Source organism: Ascaphus truei, chromosome 4, assembly GCF_040206685.1.
Source record: "Ascaphus truei isolate aAscTru1 chromosome 4, aAscTru1.hap1, whole genome shotgun sequence".
Taxonomy (NCBI): Eukaryota; Metazoa; Chordata; class Amphibia; order Anura; family Ascaphidae; genus Ascaphus; species Ascaphus truei.
In genome coordinates this window covers 369,751,288-369,776,235 of record NC_134486.1, presented here as the reverse complement: position 1 = coordinate 369,776,235, position 24,948 = coordinate 369,751,288, and the positions used below count along the sequence as shown (strand labels likewise).

Here is a 24,948-nt window from a genome sequence, read left to right as displayed (position 1 = left end):
GTTTAATTCACAAAATTATATTATTAGGAGACTCAAATTGGTACCGCTTGCCAAACCCATGTTCTCCCTGACTAATCTCACGAAATATGCAGTTATTAAAGTGTGTGTTTCCGGGTTCACAGGAATTAAGGGGGACATTTGTAGAGCACCAATGTGGGGTATTGCACCATGTTCCAGTATCAACTGCCATTCAAGTCAATGGCAGTTAACGTCGGATCAAAGCTGATACCTTGAATTGGTGGTTAGTGTACCCCAATGCAAGTGCTTACATACCAGGAAGCCACTAAAACAGAATGAATTATTCCTAAATAAACATTGTGACTCACAACACAACCCTTACGCTTGTTATTGCATACCACATGCCATTTGTCATTAGCTACCAATCATTCGATCAGTGAAGATCCTGCTTTTCAGGGCATACAAAATGGCTGCCGGTTTCAAAGAGGAAGTGGTATAGGCTATCGCAACCCAAGGAAGCTTAATACATTAAACCGCATTAAAAAGGGCCGAAATAATTATATATATATATTTTTTTAAATGTCGTAAGTATTCTCTAATACAAGGGTGCCCAAACTTCTTTCCTTGCACCCCCCTGCCGGCTCTCCCCCCCTGCTCGTGCCCCCCTTACCTTCTCCGAAGCGTCAAATGACTGGGTCGTGTGACGTCACGACATGTGACCCAGCGGCGTCATTTGGCGACGTGGCGTCGTGACATCACAGCACGTAACCCCGCCGCTGCCAAAGCCAATTGAATCACGGTAAGTAAAGATGCAGAGGCCTCGCATGGTCCTCCGGCATTTAATTTAAATACCTTGGGGAAGAGCGTGGGGCCTCTGCAACCGCAGTGCCTCCCCCCCCCCCAAAAAAAATCTCACGCCCCCAGTATGCGCACCCCTGCTCTAATACTACATAATTGATTTATTTAAAAAAACATGATACAGACATACCCCGCATTAACGTACGCAATGGGACCGGAGCATGTATGTAAAGCGAAAATGCACTTAAAGTGAAGCACTACCTTTTTCCCACTTATAGATGCATGTACTGTACTGCAATCATTATATACGTGCATACCTGATGTAAATAAGGCATTTGTAACAGGCTCTATAGTCTCCCCGTTGCGCACATCTTCGGTACAGGTAGGGAGCCGGTAATGCTGTTCAGGACATGCTGACAGGCGCATGCGCGACCTGCCGTTTGCCTATTGAACGATATGTACTTACTCGCGAATGTACTTAAAGTGAGTGTCCTTAAACCGGGGTATGCCTGTATAGGATTTTCAATGAAATGCTGATTTCTTTCAATGACTAAACCATTGGTTGCAATCTTAAGTTTTGTTATGAATCATTATGGGGTCCATACTTTTGTTGTGTGCATGCTGATTGTTAAAGCAGCAGTCTGAACTGCTTGAATGGGGGGACTCCCGAATTCCTGAGCGACTGAAGGGTTTTCGCCACTGGGCTACAATACTTGTTCAGTGGACACAAAATGGCTGTGGGTTCAGGGCTTGCTCCAGTGGCCAGTATAAAGCTGTGATATCTGGAGGTGACCTAGCAGCGTTTTATTGGTGTCTTTAGCAGCCATGTTTTAAGTTGTTTTCAAAAACAACAAAAAAATGTCAATCCTTTTTTTACCTGGAAACAGGCAATTAAAAATATTATTATAATTATTTGGGGTGGACTGCGGCTTTAAGAAGCATGCATTATTAAGATGTCAGTGAGGTTAATGTACAGCTATGAATAGCTTTATCTGCTCACTTTAAGTAATAAAGATATTATTTATATATATAATTATCTTACATCAAATGAGAATGTTTCCCCACAAATGTATATACATTATTTCTATAAAAATAGCATTAACTAAAATATACTACTTCCAGTGGGGCTATACTGTATTAAGGATATTTAGTAGATGTAAAGATAAAAATAGAAGTCACATTAGTAGCTCTCTTACCATAAATCATTTACAGCAGATTTAAATGTTCCTATACCAATACGCCTCCAGTGATCCTAAAATGAAGAGGTGATTCATCTTACTCATAAATTATGTTGTCAGGTTTTCCCATATGCAGATTTACACATTATACCCTCGGTAAAGAATGAAGCTTGAGTCTAATTTCGTGTATCTTAAATGCCCAATTGCACAGTCATAAAGTTTACAGCGCCTCTAAATTTCTTCTCTCTCTTCTTTCAGTGTGTGTTCAGAAAATAATCCGTGGGTGAAACTGGTAGAAGCAATGCTTTCCAAATGTGAAGCTGCACAAAGAGAGGAGACGTCTGCTGAAGTTCTGAAAATGTGCCGGTGTTTGTACAATTCCAGATATATGCCCTCTGTAGAGGTGAGTTATATCTCACGTAGTGCACCTTTGTCATTCCTAATAACCTATTTTCTTCACACATTCTCAAAAGTTCATGTTTTTACTTTTGATAATAAAATGCCAGGGCATTTCTGCACATTTTCTCTAAATAAGGGATTCTCACAAAATACCTTTGTAAACAAATCAAACATAATACAGACAACTTTAAGGTACTCACCTAAGAACAATAGCTCTCATTAACCTTCTTAAGAAACAGAATTTAAAACAAAAAGACGGTAGAGAGTCAACTTTTTTTGCAGTGGTGATTCAAACTCTATGAACACCTTTAAAAGTAACCGTGGAACTGTCCAAATTCAGATCACTGTTATAGATGGAACATAAGATTCCAGAGGCTGTCATGTGAAGGGTCATTCCCAGATAGGAGAAAAGGGGCCTTATTACAGTGACATGAGATGTGATGGGTTATGGGGTGTATGCCATGTAGAACCAGTGTGACATTACCTATGACATGTGCCTTGTGGGACTGACTTAAGCACCTCACTGTCAAACTACTTTGAGTCAGTACCACGTGAAACCAAACATGTCACTGTCTGGTCGCTTTGGTCCTAGGTTGGACTGACCCATTAAACATCACTGTCATTGATTTACTTTGCTGGGACAAGCCCGTTGACACCTTTCCTGCCACAGGAAAATTGCAGCTAAAAACCCTCTAACTTCACCAACTTTTGAATTTTTTTTTTATAAAAAAACAAAAAGCTACAGTATTGCTGGAAATTATTGCAACTTTTTTGGTATTAAAATCAAACCTACAGTAAATGGTGGGGAAAAAAGTTAATTAAAACGAAATATTCTCACAGTATGTTAATAGTGGTAGGCCAATAGAGTAATCAAGTATACTTGTAAGTGGTAGAAGTCTTTTCCCAGGTTATTGAAGTGCAATTGATTGAGCAAGAGTGGTTGCTTGGCCAATACTGAATGGATTGTCAGAGGCAAGGGAAAGTAAAATACTGTCTGTTCACAAAATAAACCTAGGGAAGAAGGCTTGCTGGCCATCCAGTGAGTAATAGCAACTCTGTCAGAATGCACCAGTGCTTAGAAAACACGGGCTCTGCTTATAATCTACTGACAAGAAACCTGCCAGCAGTCATTATTTCTCTATCTTACAGAGCACATAAATAAATTGCTATTGCCAAAACCGTATAGTCTAGTAGAAATGATTCTAAAGTAATGTTTGAAAAAAAAAAAAAAATATTATTTAGGGTGGAAATGTGCAAACGATTTGCTTAAATTCACGAACCAAGCAAAATGTGGCCATTTTGATTCGAGAAAGAATTAGCTGAATTGGACAGATTGGCCAAAAATTACAGATGGTGAGAGATCTATTTAATAGAGAATCCATTGACTTATATAGAAACCATATATAGAACCATCTATATTCCATAGGGGGAGATACCTGTAAAGACAACTGGGAAATATTTGAATATAAGGAATTTGGATGTATTTTGCATATTTAAATAAACTAATTTCCTAGGCATTTGAGGTGTGCTCACGGCTACTGTCCACATGGGGTATACTGTATATTGTTCTGTTATTAGGTATCTAAGTAGACGAGTCCTCTACTATGTAAATAAGTCTCTCAGTCGATCAAACATTTTGTGAATTTTCCAACTGTTTTGAAAGTTAAATACAGTATATATTTTTGAAGCTAATGTTGGTGTTCCCACATATCTAGTTTAGGAGCTAAATTTAATGCGCGAGAAACAAGAAATAGTAACTCAACAATTGTTACTTTTGTACACTTACATTTTTGGGGCAGTGTAGGAAAGTTCAAATGAATCAGTATGAAGAGTACGTTGTCGTTTCAAAGCCGTTTGTAGGGATTTGCCATTCATAAGGGCACGGTCCGTTGAAAGAGTACAAGGGTTTCGTGTTTTCAGAATAATCCTGTTCCTTTCAACAATTATTTCTCTTTAGTTGAAACGGGCGCTTCGTTTCCTCTAAATGTAACCAAATCTTCGATTAAGTCACTGATTGAGCCACTTGTGTTGAAGCAGGGATATCCTTAAGACCTGTTGGTTGCCCTTGAGGACTGGAGTGTGTTCACCCCTGGATTAGAGCTTTGTTCCTGAAAGATTCCAAGTTTTTACCTCTTCTTTTCTCTTTTTCTCTTCTTCTCTTCTTGAATAGCACTGGCATACTGTGTTTAAAAGGGTGATCTGTATTTGAAATGAGTTCTATTTAGTATAAGTTTTTTTTTGTGCTGCTGCAGAGGGTCAACATTAACTTTGCAGAAAAGCAATCATCCATCTGTTTGAAAAGCTGTTTTGAAAGGCGCACACTACCCTGTGACTTTTAAAAATGAAATTTATATATTATTTATGTTTTGACATGTACACCTACAAATCAAATCAACCTGTGCTGAGAGTTTTCTATCTGCATCTCTTGAAAGCCTTTTTACAGCTATTTGCTTCTTTTTATAGCACTGCTTCTTCATTTATGATTTTGATGGCTTTTCACAGTCTGTACTGTATCAAATGTTACTTTAAAATTGCTCTTTCACTCATTGCAGGTTTCCTGCAGCCTCTAAATTTATTGTTCCTCACATCACATTGTATCCATGGCAATGGATTGCATTTGTGTTTCTGGAAGCCGCGAATTGCGTATAGAAAATAATTTTGCATGCATCTGGCGTCCAGTAATTTGGCTGCGCGAGTATAATATATTGTGGATGAAAATCTCTATACAGCATACTGGATATCTGCTGATGTTAAATGTGACAGGCAGGTGGAAATCCATTTAAAACCTCTCTTTCCATCTCCTCCCAGTTGTAGCATTGATATTTGTCACTTGAGTGGCAGAGCTGACAGCTATGGACTTTGGCACTGCTTAACTTGCTAAACAAGCCATGACTTCAGCTTGTGTTTTTCTAGCAAGGAACTAAATCTCTATGTATTACAAATCTTATTTTTTGTTCTTCAGGTATAATAATAACCTTGTCTCCAGCAGTAGTAACAATGAAGATCTTGTTTCTTTTGCTTTTCTATGTTTAAGTCTTAGTTGTGGCTTTCTGTCTGCAAATTAATCTTGTTCTTTTCATGCTGCAAAGTTTCTTGACCTTTTTTCACTTCAGTTTTACCCTTTCTGCTTTTAGAAAAGCATTGAATGGAAGTGTTGCATAAAGCTGCAGTTCAAGCAATATCCTACGTGTTTTTTTTTTTAATTTAAATAAATCGGTTCTGTACTATGAGAAAATACTTATAGCATTTACATTTAAAAAAATAAAATAATATAAAGACATTTTTAATGTATTCTAATGTAACACGCATTTTTGTTCCTATAGCAACAATTTACAAAGTCACATCCCCTTCCCCTTCTGAAACAGCATCATCTTTTTGAGTCTTGCCCCCTCTACAAGTGAACCAATTTAATCTAGTGCCTGCCTGGTCACATGATCATCCTCACAGAACTTGGTCAGTGAAGTAGAAGAGAACCCAAGATTGATTTAGTGAACCCCGAGCCGAATCTTCAGAGATGGATTACAGGAGAACGCATAGATCAGCAACTTAGCTAATCACTTGTCAGTGTGAAGATTGTATTGATGCACATATTGAATGAATTTTTTTTTTTAAACGACAGCTTGAACTGCAGTTTTAAAGGTGCAATGCCACGTCACTAGGCCAAAAAAAACCGACTTTTTGGAAACAATCTACAGTAACTGGCTTCTTTAAACTAATCTAATCATGTTAAAAGCAAAGATTTGACTTATTTATTTTCTCTGGAAGTTTATTGCTCATTGCATTTCTAGGGGAGTGCTTGTCCTCATCAGAGAGCCAAAAAAGATAAGACAGGGGAGAGAGTGGGGCTCTGGCTGAGCAAACTCTTGTGGTAACAGTGACATCAGACAAGAGGAAGTAACTAGAAGAAATCAAGCCACTGCCAGGTCTCAGCTCACCATGTTTACCTACTAACTTAAATTGTTTTGGTAAAAAACACATCAGTGACTCTGAGGTAACCCCTTAAAGGTGCCATTTCATGCTTTTTTTAAAATTATTATTTATTTTTTAAAATAGGTTTGAATGTATGTATATCTTTATTTATATAGCGCCATTAATGTACACAGCGCTTCATGGCAGTAATACACATGACATAATAATATAAAATAACAAATAACAAAATTGGGAATAAACGCTTCAGACATACAAGTAACATTAGGAAAAGGAGTCCCTGCCCCGAAGACTTTACAGTTGTAAGGGAGGAAGAAACGTACAGAGATAGAAGAAAGGTGTTCTGATAGGTGCATCTGCAGCGAGCCGTGGTTGATGTATGAGTATCAGCCACAGAGCTGCCTGCAAATCTTCTCAAGTCTTCTCACATGGCGCCGCGTAGCCATGATAACGCGACAATGCGTAACGTCGTGACGGCACTTAGCGTCCCGTTGTCATAGCAACGGGCGTCACATAATGCGGTCACATCACATGGCGTTCTCGGTGGCATGGCAACGCTGCGCCATTTGACGCTGCACGGTCATATTGAGAAGTTGTGCAGGGGAAAGATGCTGGTAGACGCCGTCCCGCCATCCCCACAGGTGAGTGAATTAAGCACCGGTTCGGCGAACTTGTAACATTTTAGGAACAGGTTCGTACGAACCGGTGCGAACCAGCTGAATCCCACCACAGGCTGAGCTGTACAGTAAGGAGGGGCAAGAAGAGTGTATAGTCTTAAAAGTGAGGAGGAGAATTGTGTGTGTGATGCAGGATTTGATAGGAAGCCAGGAGAGGGATTTCAGCTTGAGAGCCGCTCAGACAGATTTAGGAAAGCATAACATGATTGTAGCAGCAGCGTTTAGGATAGCTTGTTGTGAAGACAGTTGAGAGGCAGGAAAGCCAGACAGCAGAAGGTTACAATAGTCAAGACGGAGAGAATGAGGGCCTGCGTCAGAGTTTTAGTAGTAGAGCAACAGAGGAAAGGGCGTGTCTTTGCAATATTGCGTAGGTTAAAAAAAAACCTTTTATAGCTACATTTTGAATGTGAAAAGAGAAGGTAAGGGAGGAGTCAAATGTGACACCTAGGCAGCATACTTGTGATACTGGGTGTATGATAGTTCTGCCAACAGTAATGTAGAAGGGGGCAGTAGGGCCAGGCTTGGGGGCTGCAGCCCTCCGCTCAAACCACGCCCCCCCAACCCCCCTGCTCCAGCTCCCGCTCCCTACGGACCGCAGGTACGGTCAATTGCCTCTCCATGCGCCGCCTGCATGCAGTGCGGGCGCGCTGACTGAGGCAGCGGGCCTCGGCCATACTGAAGCAGCGGCCGTTATTTGAACACTTCACGCGTCATGTACATAGGGATCCCGATTTGAAACCGCAGGATAAATTCCAGCCTTCCCGCACTAAGATGCGAGCACAGAAAAACGAATTTTAGTGTTCTGGCTTTTAAAAACATGAAATTGACACAGTAGCACAGTAGCACAGTACTGTACACATTACAATTCATCCATTTTATTGCAAACGAAGAAACAGAATCCATGAAATTCAAACAAAACATCCGAGATAAGCGCGGGTGCCTGGGGCGATAGGCCGCGTTCATGCTGCGTGGGGATCAGCAGAGAACTCAAAATCGGCGCCGTGATGTGTTCGAATAACGGCCGCTGCATCAGTAGGTATGGCGTTTCTCCACCACATATCAGAGATTGCACGTGTAATTGTCCCTGTTTTCCATTGTATTTGTGTTAAGCAGCAGCTTTCCCCGCTTCACCCCGACATCACTGCATGTGGTCCATTATTTCCGAGTGGGACCAGACGTGGCGAGGACACCCTGCTGCTGGTGGAAGCTAAGGCTGGGATCCCACTCATAGAATTCCCATGATTCCCCCTGACAGAAACAAACTTAAATCTGGCTACATCTTTTGCTAAAGGAAGAGAAATACCCCTCAAATGTCAGGTTACCTTGTGAATAATGTGGAAAGTGGCTAAAGCGCTCAAATGCAGGTGCAATGAATAAAATAAGACAAACCACTAAACCAGGGTACTAATAAGAATAATATAGTACTTAATGTGCAATAGTATGGGTACTATCCTCCTGAAGACAGGTGGTAGATGGTACAAGCCCACTCACCCTCAGTCTCATCGGCAGGTTCCCCTGAAAATAAGCAATACTCACATCCTGGTGGTAGGTAGGCAAGCTGTGCAGCTACAATTATGCAATAACAGGAAAAGGGAGACCAAAAAGCGCACAAGAGACCCATCCAACGCGTTTCGAACATCACAGTGTTCTTTTTCAAGCTTGAAAAAGAACGCTGTGACGTTCGAAACGCGTTGGATGGGTCTCTTGTCACATTAAAGTGCCCTTTTAATCATTTTTTCGTTTTGGGTCCTTCCTGCTCCGTTTTTGCTGGTGCGCTTTTTGGTATCCCTTTTCCTACCTTGTGAATAAACCATCTTCGACAACATATTTAGCGTGTTTCTTACATTTGATGCAGCCTCAAGTAACATTTCTGAGTCTCCATATCGTTTTGAAGGTCTGTCATCATGTACAGTACGTAGTCAGCTCAATGTGTAGATTAAAAAGAAAAAACTTATTATGAAGTGATAATTACCAATATAGAAGATATTAATAAGTTGATGTTGGCTTATGTGGAGGAGTTTGAGCCGATACCTGACCTGAAAGATAATTATTAGTAATTAGGACAGATTTGAAAATTATATTGTATCGTATAGCTTTTATTTATCTTCTTAATACTTCTTATTGGAAGTATTAAATGCAATTGTAAACTGTTTGTTTTAGAAGCACACCTGGCAACTTTGTGGTTTGGAAGTTTGCTTATTTTGTCTGTTGGTATTTATGGTAATTTCATACAAAATTGTATTTGAAGACTTTACATGTGACCAGAGGTGATCAAAACATGTCAGTTCCCAGTTTGCAAAGACAGTCTGCCTAATTCATTATGATACTGGGGTCCTGGAATCTGATCCTTCTGTACAAGTTACATAATAATGTATTGAATATTCTTTTTCAAATGTATTATTCCAACAATATCGTTATTATTTTTTTTATAATTAATCGGTCTTCTGATTTGCTCTCTTGCTCCTTCATACATATAACTGAATAAGGTTTTTGGATTGATGTACACCATATGTACCAATCTTTGCATTTCACTGAAAAGCTAACTATTGATGTGTAAAGCGTTACTCTCATTCTTTCTCATGCAGTTAGCTAGAATGTGAAACAGCAGCAACCAGATGCAATCTGGGCACAGGAAATGTAACCTGTGTTAACATGCTTAGTGATGGAATAATCTGCAGTACTTAATTTTGAATTAAGTACAATGCTGTCCTGTTCCCTTTCTCCAATGCTGTTGCTGCAACCTATTATCTTAATATAGTTTTCCAGCTATATAGTGTTCAATAATTTAAATTCACACCTGAAACTTTTTACCTTGGTAAAAGTGCTAAAAGGTTTCTGTTTCTATTATCTTATCTGCCTGGCCTTGTATGTGCCCTTCATTAATAACCCATTTAAATGCAAGCTGTGCACGCAAAAAAAAAAAAAAAGGCAAATGGAATTAATTAGATACTTCCATGTGGAACTATTTTCAGATTTAAAACAAGCAAATGAGCCAGGGAAGTGCCTCCGTTTTATGTCTTTTTACCTTATTAACACTAATATTCTTGCTAATTTCCTTTTAATAAAATAAAATAGCCAAACCCCCGAAAAAAGAAACGACTATCATTCTTCTCTGGATTATACATTGGGCTCATTCTGCTACTTTGTGAAAGTTCTTATATTATTGGTATATATCTGCACGCAAAGATGAGTGTACCAATGTTGATATTTCAGTCTCTAAAATATCTGATCCCCGTATAAAACCTTTCTATCTCCCTATACCTTGCTATTTAATATTGTATACAACAAAAGACAGGGGTGCCCAATGCTACATCCAATTGACAAAACATATATGGTAATAAGTATAAAGTTTAAATACTTCAATAATAATAAAAATTACTTGGTTATTTAGTAAAACCCTTTGGCCAAAGCGTCATAAGCCTGCATACCAACGTCAAGGTATAACCAAATTAATGCAGGTCCTACACTACACCGTGAACCCTTCCCTTTACCGCTGTATAAGGGGAAAGAACCATAGTAGGTCCTGTTATTGCAGCAAAATGAAAAGACCTCCCAAGTTAAAAAGGTGAGGAGGAGTGAGCTCTGGGTGGATGTGCCACCTACCTCCTAACAACTGATACCAGTCAGAAATTGATTAAATTGTTATTTAATATTGTAATATTTTCAGGGAAGGGGGCAGAATTAGTGATACGGTACTTTTTTTTTGTTCTACAGTATTTGCAGGGCAGAGAACATTGCATGAATATATTGGAGCATGCTAAAATGGACATGAAGTCAAAGTTGACACTGTGTGCTCATTTGCATGTCACTTCCCAGAATCCCTGGCTGCAGTGGAAGCATTGTATGCTAAGAGATAATGGTGAAAAGTGGGGTTGCAGACCTGTCGGAGACACGTGAATGTGCCCACATGCGATAATTTTATTTCATGAGTATATAGAAATAATAGTATACTATGTCTTATTTTCATGTTTTACTTCAGCGAGAAGGTGCAGAAAAGACAAGGAACATTTGTCCGGTTGAGGATTGTGTCACTTTTTTTACCCACCTTGAAGCAGCAATACTACTTTACAACTTTTTTTTTTTGTTCATTTTTCTTATTTTTATACGTAAAGCATGTGACGATGTATAATTCTACATTCATACCTAAGCTAGCAGTCGTTTGGTGCTCCTGTTCTAAATCTGTCAAAATCCGGATTGTGTGACTAATATAATGGCTGCTTCAGTCAGTGTAACTTAGCAGCTTCAATGTATATTTATATTACTAAGGTAACATGATCTATTGTTACAGTTTACAGCTCAAACTGCTGGGAACATTTGCAACAAATTATACCAAACAGAAAGTGTTGTAAATTTCTTGCACTGTTTGGGAGGTGCGTTAAAACCTGCTATACAAATCAAAAGATGCTTTAAAACGCGTTAAAAATTACTTTGAGTTGAATAAAAACAAAAACCTCACTATTATCTAATACTAAATAACTGATTTATTTAAAAAAACAAAAGACATACAAGATGTAACATGTTTTGCTGCTTTAACCTTATTGTGCTTCGCTTTGCAACCTCTACCAGCTTCAGGTTGCAATAGAAGTAGCCATGCTCAAACTGATGCAGTAAATTGAAGAAGATGATGAAGCTGTCTATAAAGTGGGATTCTGATTCTGACCTCCCTCGCCCCAGGTTTGGCTGTAAGACTGTGTAATATATAGCAGGGGAAAGCTCTAAGAAAGTGTGTGCGTAAAATGGATAGGAAGTTTACAAAGTGACACGCTCAGAATGCTTGTCATTACCCAGAATCCTTGCCTTCACTCCAACTGTGATGTGACATTCACGTGAATGAAGAAAACTTGGGGACCTATGGAAGATCTGAACAAGCAGTCATGGGTATTAAATTTTTTCCTCCTGAATCTGAAACTGGACTTATTAGATTGGTGGAGAAGGTGAAGATGTATATGTCGCATTATGTGGACCCCAAGTACTGCATTTTAATGGGGTTAAGCTGTATATACAGTGTCGAGAAAAAGTTTGTGATCCCAATGATAATTACAGAAATTCCATAGTTTTTCCATGATAACCTCGAATCAAAACAATCTTCTTAAATATGAAATAGGGTTTATATTAACCAATTCCATTTCTTTTAAAACAAAATTATGTATGAATTAGACAAACAATGAGTAATTAAAAGTCGGGGTATGTGCAAAGGTAAGTGAAACCCTGTTTTTGTGAGGCCTCATCCTATATAAGTATGAGAAACGTTGTGATTTTGGTCCCATACAGGTGCGTGTAAACACATCATGCCGCGATCAAAAGAAATCTCTGAGGACATTAGAAAAGCAGTTATTTATGCTCATCTATCTCAAAAAGGGTTGCAAAACCATTTCTAAGGATTTGGAGCTCCACTAATCTACTATCAGATTAGTCTACAAATGGAGAAAGTTCAAGACCACAGTCACTCTACCTAGGAGTGGTCTTCGTAACAAAATCTCTCCAAGAACAAAACGGCAAATCATCCAAGAAGTCACAAAGAACCCCAGAGTAACATCCAAGGATCTGCTGGCCACTCTCACCTTGGCTAATGTGAGTGTTTATGACGCAAGTATCATAAAAAAAACTGAACAAGAATGGTTTTCATGGAAGGATAGCCAGGAGGAAACTACTACTCTAAAAAGAACATTACTGCTCATCTGAAGAAAGAGCACATAGATGATCCACAAGACTTCTGGAACAATGTTCTCTGGAGAGACGAGTCAAAGGTAAAACTTTTTGCCCTGAATGAGAAACATTGTGTTTGGCGAAAACCAAACACTGCCTTCGGACAGAAGAACCTCATCCCAACCTTCAAGCATGGTGATGGGAGTGTGATGGTTTGGGGCTGCTTTGCTACCTCGACCTGGATGGCTTGCAATCATTGGCACAACCATGAATTCTGCATTGTACAAAAGATTCTAAAGGAGAATGTTGGGTCGTCCGTCTGTCAGATGAATCTGAAATGAAAGTGGGTCATGCAGCAAAATAGTGATAGTAAACATACAAGCAGATCTACAAAAGAATGGCTGGAGAAGAAGACATTCCAAATTTTAGAACGGCCAAGTCATAGTCCGGACCTAAACCCCATTGAAATGTTGTGGCAGGATCTGAGGTGACGTGTCCATGCAAGGAAACCCTCAAATATCACTAAGTTGAAGCAGTTCTGTAGGATGGAATGGGCTTTCTCAAACCCAATGTGAGAAACTGATCAGTATGTACAGGAAACACTTTATTGATGCTTTAGGGGTTGCCATCATGTATTGAATCTAAAGGTTCACATACTTTTTCACACATGGATATTGAATGTTGAATCATTTGTGGATAAATAAATGTTGAAAAAGTATCATGTTTTTGTGTAATTTGTTCAGGTTACCTTTATCTATTATTAGGACTTAGCTTAAGATTTAATAACATTTTAGGTTTAAAATATGTGAAATATGTGACTATCTGAAGAGGTTCACAAACTTTTTCTATATATACTGTATTCCAATTCTGAGGTTCTACTTCTCTATAGGAGCCTAGTAAAAAAACAAAAGAGTAAGACCAACAAAAAAAAAAAATGTAAAGAGTTTATTAAATTATCAGTTGTATTGAGACTATTTATTATCAAAAATAAAAATCATGTCCCGCCAAAAAATGTCTTAATTGTAAGTAGTGCATGGATTGAAAATGTAGCAATCTGGAAAAGTCCTGGTTGACATTTTAGCCCCCTGTGGTCTTTCATCTGGCCCTCCACATGGCTCTACACCATGGGAGCCCAATCTTTTCCCTCTGTGCCCCCCTGCCGGCTGTCCCCTTCTCCTCGTGCCCCCCCCCCTGCTTACCTTGACTCAGACGGCATGACGTCACGTTACCATAGCAACGCGTCACCAGGAGCCGTCAGAATCAAGGTAAGGAGAAGTTTACAGGGCCTTGTAGCTCCCCCGGCATTAATTTAAATGCCTTCAGGAAGCGCGCAGGGCCTCGGTAAACACCACGCCCCCCACAGCAAATCTCGTGCCCCCCACTTTGCACACTGCTGCTCTACACCATACTTAATAATGTATCCCAATAGGTGCACATAATGGACCTTGATCTGTTATATGGTGCAGTAATGGAAGCAGAGACATACAGTTTAACGTCATCACATCACTAGTGGAGCCAACGACCTCAACGCATCACCATAGCAACCATTGAAAACAAGCCTCCAAAATAGGGAAATGCACAGCAGCCACATTCAGTTTTAACCATCCGCAGAAATCCCTAATTAAACCCTCATTGCAAAAGCAAAAATGCAAATAATAGAGGTGGTTTTCCTAAAAAGTGAAGAAATAAATATGTAAGAACCTTAAAATATAAATGGGAGAGGAGAATGCAAAAATATGAGAATCAGGAATAAAAAGGAGCAGTGATCATTATTGAAATCACAAACAAACAAAAAATGGGGACGGAATTATGTTCCATTCCTATAGCAATGTGTTAAAGTAAAAAAACGTATTGCAACAGATCAATCCTTCCCATAACACCTCTTTACCCGGTCAATAAAAGAGTGCCGCATCAAACTGTATCAATTCGGTAAACAGGGTCGGAGTGTCTCTATTTACCTTTCTTGGGGTCCTGGCATCCGTGCTGAGCTGGTATGATACACAATAATAGGGAGTTCCAGGAAATTTTCTTAATCTTTATTTACATAGACAGTCAAACAAACTTCTTCCTTGGGTACTTATGAAGCATCCCCAAAGAGGCACATTGCTTTCACCTTGTTGTCACTATATATGGCAGTCTATTGCTTAGCTGACGGCTATCCCCACAGTCACTGGGGCCCTTTGGCAGGATGCCGTCTTGTTCGAGGATTCACACCCTAACAGCTCTTTGGATTCTCAGCCACTGAGTGCAGGGGTATCTGGGAACCTCGAATTCCAGCAGCTCTAGGGTGGCACTCCAAGGTCCGTACTAGGGAGCCTCCTATGGAGTACCTTGATATCCCCTCTTGTAGGTAGGACAGGCCTTCGGGCCATATCCTGGCATATCATGGTTTCCTTTAACTCTTTTCTTAAGGCCTTGTTTATGATAGACACTTCCTTTTCTACTTCAACTCCCTATGTCAACGGCCTCGCTGTAGGGAACACTTCACTGTACTGCTGTAGCTCCCTATACTAAGGGACCCGCTGCACTGGATACTTATCTTTACTATTCTAGCTCCCTTAAAGGGGTGGAGCTAAGCTCCTGCCTGGTAATTGGCAGATGACTATCTCAAAGGTTAATGCTTAGGGTCTCCTGCTTTAACCCTCTATAGTAACCACAATAGGGAGGGGGGCTACATAATAAGTTCCTATCATTCAATAATGTCCGGGATACAGAGACTGTTGTGTGTTCAACCACTGTCCCCATAATAGATGTCCTATTCATTAGAGGTTTGATCTTGGGGACAACATGGAAGCTACAGTAACTACACTTCATATCAAAATCCAACATTTTAAAGATTTAAAGTATGAAAACTACGGGATGTGTGATGTGAAATTGGCCCAGAAAAATAAACGTTTAATTGTTCCTTTTTTATTTCTGGCCTTTTCAACAGCTAATTGGTAATTTCTAAAGGCACCCTGAGCACTGAAAGGGTTAACTAGAATTATACACTATACTTGCAATATCTGCGTCTGAGCATTTCAAAGTTAAAACATGTTCTAACATTTTTCAGGCTTCAAAACAGTCTCCTTGTTTGAACACATTCAGACTGTTTTAAGTGCAAGAAATAGCGAATGGCTAAATCCGCTAAATCCGTCACTTGGTAGCAGTAATTGTTTCCTATGTCTTTCAGCCACTTCAGAATCCCTATGAAGTACAAAGATATATGTAATATTCCACCATCGGGGAAGTCTAATGACGTATCTGCTAATTGGACACCACCTAAAACATTATTTTTTTCCCATCTCGGGTGAACAACAGTTCTGCACTGATTAGGCACCTATTTAAAAAGACTGATTTGCTCGTAAATGCAAAACACATATAGAGTTTTCTTGTAGGCACTGTCATAAGGTTTATAGTAATATTTATCATTTGCAGTGAAATATAAAAGTAAGGACTTTTTGCCTATTTTTCTAAAAACGTACAAAACGTTTTTTTTATTTTATCATTAAAGGCTGTAATTTTATCCTTGCAGTGGTTGCATATGTATTATCAATATTTTCTTTTTGGACAGAATGATCTAAAGTATTTTTTTTTTATTGCAGTGCATTAAGGAGATATGTATGCTGTTGCTAAACCATTCAATGCTGCTGTCCTCGCTGAAGCTACTCTTAGAGAGCCAAGATCTAGATCTTCATTCTAAGGCATTGGAGCTTTTAACTGCAGTTACTAAGGTATGAGTTGCTAAATTACACACTTTAATGTTATGGCTAATAAACTAGATATAAATAGGTTACTTATGTGTATAATCATCAAGGTATTTCAAAGATAGCATGCAACTGCAATTTTAAGATCACTGAGCATTCTTGCCTCAGTGAGTTATAATTCATTCAAGAACAACTAGGAAAAAATGCATGATACTATGCACTTCCATTTGTAAAGCAATCCTTTATTAAATTTATGTCCTTAAAACCTGAGCTTGTTGATGGGCCTTGAAGACTGGAGTTGGCCACCCCTGACTTAAATCATATAGGTTTGTAGGTGTTGGTAATCGAGAAGTCTTCCCTCAGTTTCCCGCGTTGCGACTGCCTGTGTCCTATCTTCTTGGCGTCCCAATCAGTGGGTTCAGTGCTCGGACGTGCAATGATGACATCACAGGGGCTCCGATTGATCCTAGTGAAGTTCATCTTCTGCGTTTTGCAGATCTCTTCCTCACAGGTTTAATATTGGTCTCTTGCCATGTGTAGGTAAAATACCCCACCTCCTTCCACTGACAAAAATGCATTGAACATGCCTGTAAAGATAAGGGTATGTACATGCTAAGAAATTCAGTATTAAAACATTCCTATGTGACGACCTTAAAAACAATCTCCAGGAAATCACAAAAATAAACATTCCCCCCTTACAACGCCAAAAAATTAAAATTCAAAGCAGATAAGGGGCTTGGAAAAAAACCCTCGCTCAGCTATAGTACAGGCGGAGGTAAGGGAGCGGTGCACAGCTGTAACAAAGGTGATATGAGACCCACAGATAGAAAAGTTCCCAGACTAAGCGGCACTCAAACTCCTGTGTGGTTATATTTGTAAATATATGTATTTGTAAAACTCAATTTTTATTGGGTATGTAATAAAATAATGTGCTCCTAAATGGCGGCGATAATATCAAAGAAATATAGCAAGAAACTGGGCCCTAAAAGCCTGCTATGAACCAAGGGTTAATTGATATGCACCCCTAATCACTGTTGACTATATATATATATATATATATATATATATATATATATGTGTGTGTATATATGTATGTATGTATGTATGTATGTATGTGTAAGGTGTTTGGATTCTACAGCTCTGCAGACGCAATGTGACCCAGACCCATCAAAGTCCACATACATAGATATAGGCTGGTATGTGCATAGTTTATTGACAGCGTGTGTCCTGTCAGTAACGACTCTGGATCTACTGTGTTCCGTTAATTATTAACCCCTGGTAATGGTAATATACAATGTATATGGTTCTTGATCGTAATTAAGCTCTAAATAGCATGTTAACACTGTAGCTATTAAAATGTTAGTGAGCGATTATGAGGAGGTGGTCCGTGACCCCATGTACAGGGAACAGCCGGCAAACGCTGAAAATGCGTCTGATTTTTTTGGTTTTAAACTCGTCGCATTTTTAATCTCCTTTTGCCAAATGTCTGAGGGGTATATAAACCTATGCTGAGAGATGCAACTAGCATTACACCACAGGTATAACTGTGACTGCAGCTATAATTAGGATAATATTTGCTCCACGAGACACACTGTTTGTGTCTTGGTCAGGGGAGCGCAAACGTTTGCTGCTGCCCTGTCTTCCTTGCCCCGGCTCTCGCCACCCCCCCACCTTGTATCCGCGTCAAATGAAGCGGTGGGGTCGTCATGGAAATAGATACAATTAAGACACTTACAGTATATATCCACAATACTACCAGTTTCTCAGTCAAAGATCATTTGTTTCATAACATAAATAAGGCCCAGTTTCTTGATATAATTATTTGATATTATCGTCGCCGTTTAGGAGCACATTATTTTATTACATACCCAATACAAATTTAGTTTTATGTGTTACTATTATAACCACACAGGAGTTTGAGTGCCGCTTAGTCTGGGAACTTTTCTTTCTGTGGGTCGAATATTCAAAGCTGCAACACCGCCCAGAACCGTATATGAGTTTATCTCAGGGGTGCACAACTCCAGTCCCCCAGGGCGACCAACAGATCAGGTTTGTACTCAAAAGCTGGAGTTGCCCATCCCTCGTTTAACTCATAACAAATTAGTATTTTGCCCCATGAGCATGCCCTGCGCTTTTTAAGAAATAAATTATATTTTTTAGTGTGAAGTCATTATTTTCTTAATCTCCGGCTGCTCAGGTTAGCATGTTAACCTTTAGACTGTTCTGGGGAGAGCTCCATTTTAACCTCCCGGACACATAATATTTCAAACCTATCTCCTGAATGGAGCATCAGATTTTGAAAATAAAAACAACGTTGGAAAGAGATCTATTAAGTAAAAAAAAATTGGTGTGGGATAAGAGGAGGAAGAGTGACCCAGTAATCCAGTACAGGTAAACCCCGTTATAACGCGAATCGTTTATAACGCGGTTTTCACGTGGCTCCTGTTTAAAAAAAAAAAATAAATTAATTTAATTTTTTTTTGCACACTGCACACACTGCTCACTGCACACACTGCTCACTGCACACACTGCTCACTGCACACACTGCTCACTGCACACACTGCTCACTGCACACACTGCTCACTGCACACACTGCACACTGCACACACTGCTTACTGCTCACTGCACACACTGCTTACTGCTCACTGCACACACTGCTCACTGCACACACTGCTCACTGCACACACTGCTCACTGCACACACTGCTCACTGCACACACTCACTGCAGACACTGCTCACTGCACACACGCTACACTGCACACACTGCACACACTCTACATTGCACACACTGCACCTCACATCACTCCCACCCCCCCTGCACCTCACATCACTCCCACCCCCCCCCCTGCAACTCACACCACTCTCCCCCCTCACAAAGAAAACAGAGTCGGGCCCCACAGCCTATTACAGCAGCCCCCCCAGTCCATTCCATTTCAGCAGTCCCCCCCATATGTCAGCAGCCCCCCACCCCCTCCTCCCATGTCAGCAGCCCCCCACACCCCTCCTCCAATGTCAGCAGCCCCCCCACGCCTCTCCTATGTCAGCAGCCCCCTACACCCCTCACATGTCAGCAGCCCACCCCCCTCACATGTCAGCAGCCCACCCCCCCCCACATGTCAGCAGCCCACCCCCCCCTCACATGTCAGCAGCCCACCCCCCTCACATGTCAGCAGCCCACCCCCCCTCACATGTCAGCAGCCCACCCCCCCTCACATGTCAGCAGCCCACCCACCCCTCACATGTCAGCAGCCCACCCCCCCCCATCATGTCAGCAGCCCACCCCCCCTCACATGTCAGCAGCCCACCCCCCCTCACATGTCAGCAGCCCACCCCCCCTCACATGTCAGCAGCCCACCCCCCCACCAGCCCGTTTTTCACACCCACCCCCCACCAGCCCGTTTTACACACACACACACACACACACACACACACACACACACACACACACACACACACACACACACACACACACTTTAAATGTTGGTGTGCTGATGACATCACTCACCCCCTTTCCCGCTATCTCCGGAGCAGATCTTTTCGGCTGATGCCTCTCCTCGGGGTTCCCCTGAGCTGGTGTCAGCTCCGGAGGATCTGTCGGCAGGCAATGTAGGCGCCACCTCACCCTCCCTCACGGAGCAGTGTCGGCCATCTTGCTCCCGACTTGCCCCGGATTGAAGCCTCTTCCTGCGGCTGTTGGTCGCGTTCGTAGGGAGGGGGAGGGGGAAGCACCCTCCACACACACACACACACACACAGTGGAGTAAGGGGGGAAGCGCCAAGACTCGGCTCTCCAGCCTCCCAGCCCGTTCGTGCCCGTCAGCTTCCCCCTCGCAGTCCGCCCGCATCGAGCGGGCAAGCACGGGAACCACCACCACCCCACCCACGTGCACAGCCGCGCAACACAACCCTCCTTCCCCCCCGCGCACACCCATCTCCCGCATCCCAGGTGGCGGACACCCCTTCAGAGGACACCCCGGGCATTGGACACTCCCGATCAGGCGCGCGGCGGCCATTTTTTTTTAAATTAGCGCGCCCCCGTTACTAACGCGGTGGTCTCGGGGTGGACCCCGAGGGCCGCGCTATAACGGGGTTTACCTGTATATTTTTCTTTGTTTAAGTTTTATCAACCTATCACCTCCTCTACTATCCTCTACTACTATCAGAAGTGACCGCTTCTGTGCCTTTCAATAGTAGTCCCACTCGGTTTTTTTTTTGCACAATACAGAACAAGATCCTTAAGAACACCATGTTGCAAATAACCAATTTCAATATTTCTTTTATGCACCAGAAATCTGGTCTTACCAAGCATATTGCTTAGAACAAGGGCATTCTAGGACATAAACAACATAAGATGTCTTACAGTTCCTAAACTACTTGGTATAATACGTTCCTCCGCAATGACTCTAGCAGATTTCTAAGCCTTGGAGATATTGCCTGAATACCAAATAAAGTTTATATGTATAGAAATAACAGGGGCGCTGAGACATAGAAACTGTAATTGCACCTGGTCAGGCGCACACTGATTGATTGGCTTTAGTGAGAGAAGCTCCTGTGCAATTTCATATTCCGATATTAGGATGAATAAAGATCTGTGAGCAGAGTCTGGGCTTCACTACAGTATGGTCGCTATTGTGTCTTGATAAGAAGTAGCACATCCCACAAAGTATTAAGTGAATGAGTTGACAATGGCTGTGGGATTAGTCAAAATAGCAGAATTGTTTTTAATACTAGAAAGTTGCTGGTAGATGGAGAGTTCACATTTATTGCTGATGCCCTTCCAAAATGTTGCAGGATTTGATGTGTATTGATAAAAATTGTCATTAGAAAGGTAGACCACATCCGAGTGGGGGTGGGGGAATTTAGAAGACAAAAAGGGAGCACACGCCCCACAGCATAAAACCGCACAACCCTTTAATAAAAATAAGGGGTAGGGAAACAAGTGCACACGCAAGGGTATGGGTAGTAAAAGCAGTTTGTGATATTATCACCAGCCTGCAATCCCGCGGATGCAGGCACATGGGTCCTATCAGTCCTCTTGTAGACGATTAGGTCAGAAATGAGGAGAAGTCTCAGAACGGGTCCGCTGTGAACTCGATCACACAAGTCCAAGGAGGAAGGAAAAACCTTCACATCGGAAGAGTTCCCCATGGGTTAGCTCACACATGCATATCCATCTGTGCAATTTGTGGTAAGATTATTGCTTGCTCATAGAATACTATAAACTGCAATAGAAGTTATTTTTCACTTTATCAGTGAGGTTTCAAACTTATAATTTTGTCTCAGGGACACTGTGGATAATTTTTACATTTATACTGTATATGTTGTATGTGATGCTTTAAAATAAATTGATCTTTTTTGTACGCTAGAGTGCTTGCATTAGGATACTTTTTTCTCTTCGTTTTCATATATATATATATATATATATATATATATATATATATATATATATATATATCATAGCAACGGAACAATAGGCACTCCGTAATAACAATCACTGGTGTGGGTGCAGATCCTATAATGAAGAATAAGCAATACGATACCGTTTTTTGAAGACAAAATCAACAGGCAGCACTCCAGAATTTATCAAAAAAGTGTATTGAAAGAAGAGACACAAGACCGACGTTTCGGCCCACAAGTGGGACCTTTCCCAAGGTGGTGCAACTACAGCACAGAAGTGAACACATATATATATATATATATATATATATATATACCCCTAAAACACTCACATAAACCAAGTGCTGCATATTACAATGTGGTGGAACGCATCTAGTGCACATGCGCGATCTCTCTGCTCTTGTTCTATGCCTGTCTTGCGTTCCAGGCTGGAGCTGCGGCGCATTCTGCCTCTTGCTTTCCACACATGCGCCCGCAGCTCCAGCCTGGAACGCAAGACAGGCATAGAATCAGAGCAGAGAGATCGCGCATGCGCACTACATGCGTTCCAACACGTAGGCAGCTCCTTGCGCTGCTGATCGTATTGAGGTCACTTCAGGTCAGTACTGTACTTGCCTTCACGCTGTGCAATCATTGTAATATGCAGCACTTGGTTTATGTGAGTGTTTTAGTGTGTTCACTTCTGTGCTGTAGTTGCACCACCTTGAGAAAGGGCCCACTTGTGACCAATTCTGGAGTGCTGCCTGTTGATTTCGTCTTCAAAAAACTGTATCGTATTGCATATATATATATATATATATATATATATACTCTTAATGCTCTAGGGAGGTACTTAATCTTGTTGCTTTTACTCTCATCTTAAGTGGCCATCTTCTGCATAGCGTCCATATATCTATATATATATATATATATATATATATATATATATATATATATATATATATATATATATATATACACACACAGAGAGAGCCCGACAAACTGGGCCAAACCCCTCCCCCACGACACCTGCGGCGGGGTCCTGTTGCGTGGTCCGGACGGCGTATCCCGGCCTTCTGCTGTCTTGTCACCTTTAAAATCATGTTTTTCTCCTGCAGCACTATTCAAAATGGTCACAACGTTACGCAGCGTCCCGTTACCATGGCAACGTGGCATCATATGACGCCACACGGCCATTTTGAATAGTGCTGCAGGAGGAAAAACCTGATTTTAAAGCTCAAGATGAAGACCGGGACACACCGCCGCAGGTAAGCATTCGTCAGTGGCCACAATACGACTGCATTTGTTGAGCCCTGTATATATGTATATATATAGACCATACAATACCGGTTGCAACACGACATCAAGGGACAGCACGCAGGTAAGTAAATCATGACTTTTCTATATTTGATAGAAGACACAAAAACCGACGTTTCGGTCCCCCAGTGGGACCTTTCTCAAGGTATAGCAGGTGTGGGAAATGAATCCCTGTAGGTGCTACAAATGTTTCTGCAGTGTTGTGCAATATAGCATAGGAGTCCAGGCAAGAGTATACTTCTTATGCAGTATATAGGGCACTGAATGCTCACTTGATGGCCATATGATAGGGTAATAGAGTGGTATGCAAGCACCACAGCAGGTGTGTGAAATGTACCCTCACTGAAGAGAGCACACCCCACACCCACTTATGGGACAGCACCCCTCAACCCATAGGCATGAGACATGATAATGACATGAATAATGGAACTGCAATCACAAAAACAAGTAACTCACGAAACCTTCCTGGACTGGTGAAGCGTGCCTCCTTCCAGTAATGATGAGTCCAAGTAGAAAAGAAAGTGGTGGAGCACTGCTGAAAAAATGAATGAAAGGGCTGGAGGCTGCTAGCAAATAAAAAATGCTTTAATGTGATGGCATTAGTAGACCGGGCTACAAAACAGGGGGTAACTCTGATGCGTTTCGCGCTGTGGTTACCCCCTGTTTTGTAGCCCGGTCTACTAATGCCATCACATTAAAGCATTTTTTATTTGCTAGCAGCCTCCAGCCCTTTCATTCATTTTTTCAGCAGTGCTCTCCACTTTCTTTTCTACTTTCTCAAGGTATATATATATATTTTTTTCTATTTTATGGTATGTAGTCATGCCTAACAATGCCTACTGTCATCTCTCCTGCTGGCCGCAAGACCTGGTAAGTTACAGGAGTGCCAGCAGTAATTATGGAGGTTTGCCCTCACACCCTGGTGAGGTGCCCTGTGTACGGATGGGAGTGGCTACAGGTTCTGAGTCCCTTGTTAGTGACCTCAGAGATGTGCCTGCCTCCTCAGGTATATAAGGCACTGCACTGCCTAAAGTTAGTGCGTGTGTGGTTGCTGCGAAGTTAATGGTGCAAGGGGAAGCAGCCAGTTAAAGGTGCCCACTAGTGCATTAACTAGTGGCCTCAAGTTAAATCAAGTCGGAGAAGGCCAACTGTGTCCAGGGACCTGGCACAGGGGTGATCTCCCTACGGGGAGAGGGAATCCCACTCCATTGGGAGGGCGTACCTATTGAAGGGAATCACGGAGAATGTGTGGCAGGGACGTTTCACTGCAAAGGGCAGCTCGCCCACCTCTGGTACAATAAAGATGACTTGTGCAAAGAGAACCCCCAGGTGTGAGTTTGCAATTACTCTCCTGGGGCCCTTACCACCAAGAAGGAGTTCCTCATCAGGACCATCTACCTGCATCTGCATAGATCCTGATGAGGTGGAGGCGCTGGACGTAATGTGAGTAGGACTCGAACACACACTACCTCAGATACCTGTCTTGCTTGACATCCCCCAATACCATCAAGCGGGAGACTCAGGAGTCCTGTTGCCTACAGGTGCACCACCATACACAGACATGTAACAGGGCTGGATAGACTACAGGGGCCAATGTGAGATTGGGTGGGTCAGACAGAACAAGAACAGGCGTTACAGGTATATTACACTTTCTCTTCCCATTTTACTGCTATCAAGTTTTTAATTTATTTTTATTTTCTCAGCTATAAGGTGCACACGTATTTTTGTGGTTTGTTTTTTCTGGGGGGAGATATGGTTTGAACTTACTGTATAGTAGCATGTATATACACTTATCCTCACAGCATGCAAGATGTATTTTGGAAGGGATGTTTAAACACCCCACAACCGTATACCAGTATTCAACCTCTGAAGAAGGCCGAGAACTGCAAAACCCGTAGTTTGAATTTAAATCTGGTCTGTGGGAGCCCTTTTGACTTCCCGGGACTACATGATGGGCCCCAATGATTGGGATGCTCAAAAGATAGG

The 24,948-nt window shown here is 41.5% G+C and overlaps 1 protein-coding gene across 2 annotated transcripts in view; it reads left to right on the top strand.

Annotated features, from left to right (window-relative positions):
* The window catches only part of NBAS (NBAS subunit of NRZ tethering complex), a 682,881-nt gene that overhangs the window by 641,442 nt on the left and 16,491 nt on the right, over positions 1 to 24,948 (top strand). Inside the window, exons 50-51 of one of the 2 annotated variants that reach the window (XM_075598386.1) lie at positions 2,193 to 2,337; positions 16,168 to 16,296. In XM_075598386.1, coding sequence (XP_075454501.1) covers positions 2,193 to 2,337; positions 16,168 to 16,296 — 274 coding nt within the window. The remainder of the gene's footprint in view (positions 1 to 2,192; positions 2,338 to 16,167; positions 16,297 to 24,948) is intronic. The other variant, XM_075598387.1, reaches the window with a different exon arrangement.